Below are 5266 nucleotides of genomic sequence, written 5' to 3' on the forward strand. Positions count from 1 at the left end.
CGCAAGACGAAAAATTGGAGGTCGAGAGTTAAGGAATGTTACTTTGACCCGTCTAAACCAATGGAGGAGCTATTAAAGTCACCACCTCTACAATTAACCAAAAGACACTGGAGAAGACTTCTTGAATATTGGACCAGAGATGATGTGATGGTATGACATATTCTTACACTTTCATGTAGATAGACTAACCTTCGTGATTTGATCTCTTCGAATACTAACCACTCTTTTCTTGTTCAGGAGATGACCGGAAAAACAAAGACAATAGGGCTAAAAAGAAGTTGTCACAAATGACGAGGAAAAAAAGTTTTGCAATAATTCATGAAGAACTGAAGGTAATATATCATGGGGGAATTATTTATATAGTACGTATAGCTTTTGAATATACATCGTTAAAAGTTACCTCGGTTTTACTCATTGTAGGTGAAGTTGGGAAGAAAGCCAACTAGGGTAGATATGTTTAAGGAATGTTACAAAATCGGTGAAGGTGAAGCTGCTCGTGTCTTTGTAAGTAATTTTACAAAAGTAGATCAAATATATCCTACACATGATATCAGTAGATGTATATTTATATATATGTTAATCACCATAAACCACTTGTGAGGTTTTTATTTCATTTGAAGTATACTTTTAGGTCGGAGATAAAAGAAAATAACTATTAACCATATCTTTAATTTAATTAGTTACAAGGGTAAGCATTGCATATACTGTGATTGGGCTATACTGTGATTGGGCATTGCATATATCAAATATCAGAGTAGAATTATAATATGATAGTTATCCTTTGTATAGCTCACAAATTAGTTGGCAATTTTCCATGTATATCGATGCCATCTCCTGTATATATACTGGTCATATTATTGAATCAAATATCAACGATTTACTATCTCTTTTATGCAGGAAAAAATGAAAGACCTAACCGAGAAACTCGGTGATGGTGCAACTAATGCACCTGGACCAGATGATGTTTTTGCCACGTTAATGGGTAAAGCTAAAAATGGTACTGCAGAAATGTACGGACTTGGTGTTCGCGCCAATCATTTGTGGGGTGCAGGACCTAGTCGATTATCTGTTAGCAAAGCAAATGCTCAGCTGATGTCTAGAAATGCACAACTTGAAGAAGAAAATGCAAGGTTAAAAGCCGAGAAGAACAATGGTCCGGGTGCTCAGAATGATGGTTCGCGTGTTCATGCTAATGGTTCGGGTGATCACCATTTATGGGTATGTTTCAATTTAATAGCTTACTATTTTTTCTACCCTTTTAGCGTATATAAATGTTTTTTTTTGACAACTAAATTTTAGGTCGATAAGGAAGTTTATGTAAAAAGCATTAACTTTGAGAAGGTAGAAATAGGAAAGTTGAGGAGCGTTGATCCAAATACGGTTCTTAATGGAACAGAACTTGGACATGGTTGGTGTGAGGTCCATGTTCAGGTGGCCATTAAAAAAGATGAAGCTTTGTTTAGGCCATATGATTATTTGAAATGCATTCATGACGTCAGTGGTAGGTCTATTGCTTGGCCTGCTCAGTTAATCGAGGTATGTCCTTGTTAAACTTGTAATAATTAAGATTAATTTTTATAATGTGCACCTTAATGTGAGCCGGTTTATTAATGAATGTTTGTGTTTGAAACAATTTGTTGATACGATGTATGTGTTGGTGTGTTTGAAACAATGATTTATCCTGTCATGATTTTATTATTATTGAAACAATATAACTTACTGTAAATGTAATCATATGGTGATCAATATTATAATTTATATTTATATTTAATATTTGTTTTGTAATTTAAAATTATTGTAATTGCAATGAATAATAAATTGATGCAATCAAAAGAAAACTGGATCCGAACAGGGCCCAAAAGGCCTAAATAGCTGAAGCAGGCCCGAAAGGCCCAGTAAGCTTAAACGTGGCGACAAGCCCAATTAGCATAACGGGGCACAAAAGGCCCAATTATCTGAACTGGCTTGCAAAGGCCCAAGTACCATAACCTGGCCCAAAAAGCCTAATTATCTGAACTGGCCTGGAAAGGCCCAATTAACATAACCTGGCCCAAAAGGCCTAAATATCTGAACTGGCCTGGAAAGGCCTAATTATCTGAACTGGCCTGGAAAGGCCCAATTACTATAACCTGGCCCAAAATCCGAAATGGACCCGAATACCCGAACCGGATATTGGAAACTCATATGACTTGTTAGGACACTTTTTTGTGGTACTAAATTAACATAAGTTATATTAGGACCCTTTTGTGGTACTAAGCTACTATATTTTTATAATAGAACCCTTTTTTGGGTACTTACATAATTTTTATATATATTAAGACCCTTTTTTGTGGTACTAAACTACTAAATGTATATTAGGACCCTTTTTTTGTGGTACTAAACTACTATATTTTTATAATAGGACCCTTTTTTGGGTACTTACATAATTTACAATTATTTTAGGACGCTTTTATTGGTACTACCAAAGTTTCTCATTATATTAGTACACTTTTTTGAGGTCCTAATATGATCTAACATACAAATTTAGGCGTCATAGGACCCTTTTGTGCGTCACAAAGTATTATAAAGTGTCCTAAAAAGCCCATTCTTAGGACCCTTTCGATGTTGTTTATACGACTCAAATAAAAGGTCCTATAAGCGTTAGGACCCTTTTCGGTTAATACGACCGCTGTTGTTACGTCGTGCGTTTTGGGGGTCCTATCAGGCAAAGGGTCCTAAGAATGGGCCTTTTAGGACCCTTATGGGGGTCCTAAGAACGCATTTTTCTTGTAGTGGATAGATCTGTTCATCCCCAACTTCTCTGATTTTGAATAGAGTACAAATCCTATTAAAGGTTCAAAGATATTCGTTTGGATCTTCTTTTGGCGTACCACTATATTGGCATTGATTAGTTACCATATGTAGGATTTGTCCTTTAATTTCATAATCTGACGCATTAATGTGTGGTTGAGTAATGGCATGTTCTTGGCCCGTGCGTGTGGCTCTCATTCGATCCTCCATACTTAGAGGTTCCGTTACTTCCATTTTTGAATTTATTGAATCCAAATCACTAGAAGATTCTGATTTAACGGTTTGTGGTTCAGGAGGAATGATTAGTGGTTAAGGATCTTTGAATTGTCCTTGAATATCCTCCGGGTTCTCAATTGTGAAGTCGGGTTCAAAAAATGGATTATCGGGAATTTGAATTGGAGTACTTGGTTGAATACCAGATTATGATTCTAATGAAAAATTAACAGAGGCAACATTGACTAGATGTCTTGATCGGGTTTTAGGTGGTGAACGTATGAAAGGTGGTGAACGTTTAGCTCGGTGCATTCACTGAATATCCTATTAGTTATAAATCTAAAAATTATTAAAGTTATCAAATTAATAGACTTTTTTGATTTTGCCCACGTTTTGAATAGTCAATAGATGCAGCAGGTAGCCAGGATCCTTTAAATCGGAAAATACAACTCGCCACTAACAAATCCAACTATTACTACGAACCAGAAAATTGGTGTCTATCAATTTAATCGCTTACAATAATTTTTCGTCGAAATTTTGAAATAAAAATATATGTTCTAAAAACTAGAGCGTAGAAATGAAAAAGAAAAAGCTTGCGTCAAAAAAAGTCGAAAAATAAAAATAAGAAAGAAAAACAAAGAAACTTAAAAGTCTAAAAATTAAATCTAAAAAGTAGCGCCTTGAAATGTCCCGTTCTTATTGATTAAAAACGTTCCATATTAATTGATTTCGTTGCGAGGTTTTGACCTCTATATGAGACGTTTTTCAAAGACTGCATTCATTTTAAAACAAACCATAACCTTTATTTCATCAATAAAGGTTTAAAAAACTTTACGTAGATTATCAAATAATGATAATCTAAAATATCCTGTTTACACACGACCATTACATAATGGTTTACAATACAAATATGTTACAACAAAATAAGTTTCTTGAATGCAGTTTTTACACAATATCATACAAGCATGGACTCCAAATCTCGTCCTTATTTAAGTATGCGACAACGGAAGCTCTTAATAATCACCTGAGAATAAACATGCTTAAAACGTCAACAAAAATGTTGGTGAGTTATAGGTTTAACCTATATATATCAAATCATAATAATAGACCACAAGATTTCATATTTCAATACACATCCCATACATAGAGATAAAAATCATTCATATGGTGAACACCTGGTAACCGACATTAACAAGATGCATATATAAGAATATCCCCATCATTCCGGGACACCCTTCGGATATGATATAAATTTCGAAGTACTAAAGCATCCGGTACTTTGGATGGGGTTTGTTAAGCCCAATAGATCTATCTTTAGGATTCGCGTCAATTAGGGTGTCTGTTCCCTAATTCTTAGATTACCAGACTTAATAAAAAGGGGCATATTCGATTTCGATAATTCAACCATAAAATGTAGTTTCACGTACTTGTGTCTATTTTGTAAATCATTTATAAAACCTGCATGTATTCTCATCCCAAAAATATTAGATTTTAAAAGTGGGACTATAACTCACTTTCACAGATTTTTACTTCGTCAGGAAGTAAGACTTGGCCACTGGTTGATTCACGAACCTATAACAATATATACATATATATCAAAGTATGTTCAAAATATATTTACAACACTTTTAATATATTTTGATGTTTTAAGTTTATTAAGTCAGCTGTCCTCGTTAGTAACCTACAACTAGTTGTCCACAGTTAGATGTACAGAAATAAATCGATAAATATTATCTTGAATCAATCCACGACCCAGTGTATACGTATCTCAGTATTGATCACAACTCAAACTATATATATTTTGAAATCAACCTCAACCCTGTATAGCTAACTCCAACATTCACATATAGAGTGTCTATGGTTGTTCCGAAATATATATAGATGTGTCGACATGATAGGTCGAAACATTGTATACGTGTCTATGGTATCTCAAGATTACATAATATACAATACAAGTTGATTAAGTTATGGTTGGAATAGATTTGTTACCAATTTTCACGTAGCTAAAATGAGAAAAATTATCCAATCTTGTTTTACCCATAACTTCTTCATTTTAAATCCGTTTTGAGTGAATCAAATTGCTATGTTTTCATATTGAACTCTATTTTATGAATCTAAATAGAAAAAGTATAGGTTTATAGTCAGAAAAATAAGTTACAAGTCGTTTTTGTAAAGGTAGTCATTTCAGTCGAAAGAACGACGTCTAGATGACCATTTTAGAAAACATACTTCCACTTTGAGTTTAACCATAATTTTTGGATAT

At 33.9% G+C, this 5266-nt stretch overlaps 1 protein-coding gene across 1 annotated transcript; it reads left to right on the forward strand.

Moving 5' to 3' along the window:
• The first annotated feature begins 453 nt into the window (after window positions 1–453).
• Window positions 454–2496, forward strand: LOC139841241 (uncharacterized). The gene is made up of 4 exons (XM_071831468.1): window positions 454–504; window positions 898–1218; window positions 1300–1536; window positions 2443–2496. The coding sequence occupies exons 1-4, from the start codon at window positions 454–456 to the stop codon at window positions 2494–2496; spliced, it is 663 nt and encodes a 220-aa protein (XP_071687569.1).
• The last annotated feature ends 2770 nt before the right edge of the window (window positions 2497–5266 follow it).

Source organism: Rutidosis leptorrhynchoides, chromosome 4 (assembly GCF_046630445.1).
Source record: "Rutidosis leptorrhynchoides isolate AG116_Rl617_1_P2 chromosome 4, CSIRO_AGI_Rlap_v1, whole genome shotgun sequence".
Taxonomy (NCBI): Eukaryota; Viridiplantae; Streptophyta; class Magnoliopsida; order Asterales; family Asteraceae; genus Rutidosis; species Rutidosis leptorrhynchoides.

Bases quoted from the DNA above. Each gene is read 5' to 3' on its own strand.
- LOC139841241 (XM_071831468.1), top strand. From the start codon at position 454: ATGTTTAAGGAATGTTACAAAATCGGTGAAGGTGAAGCTGCTCGTGTC. The intron at 505-897 runs GTAAGTAATTTT...TCTTTTATGCAG, and splicing joins GTGAAGCTGCTCGTGTCTTT to GAAAAAATGAAAGACCTAAC. The intron at 1,537-2,442 runs GTATGTCCTTGT...CAATTATTTTAG, and splicing joins GGCCTGCTCAGTTAATCGAG to GACGCTTTTATTGGTACTAC.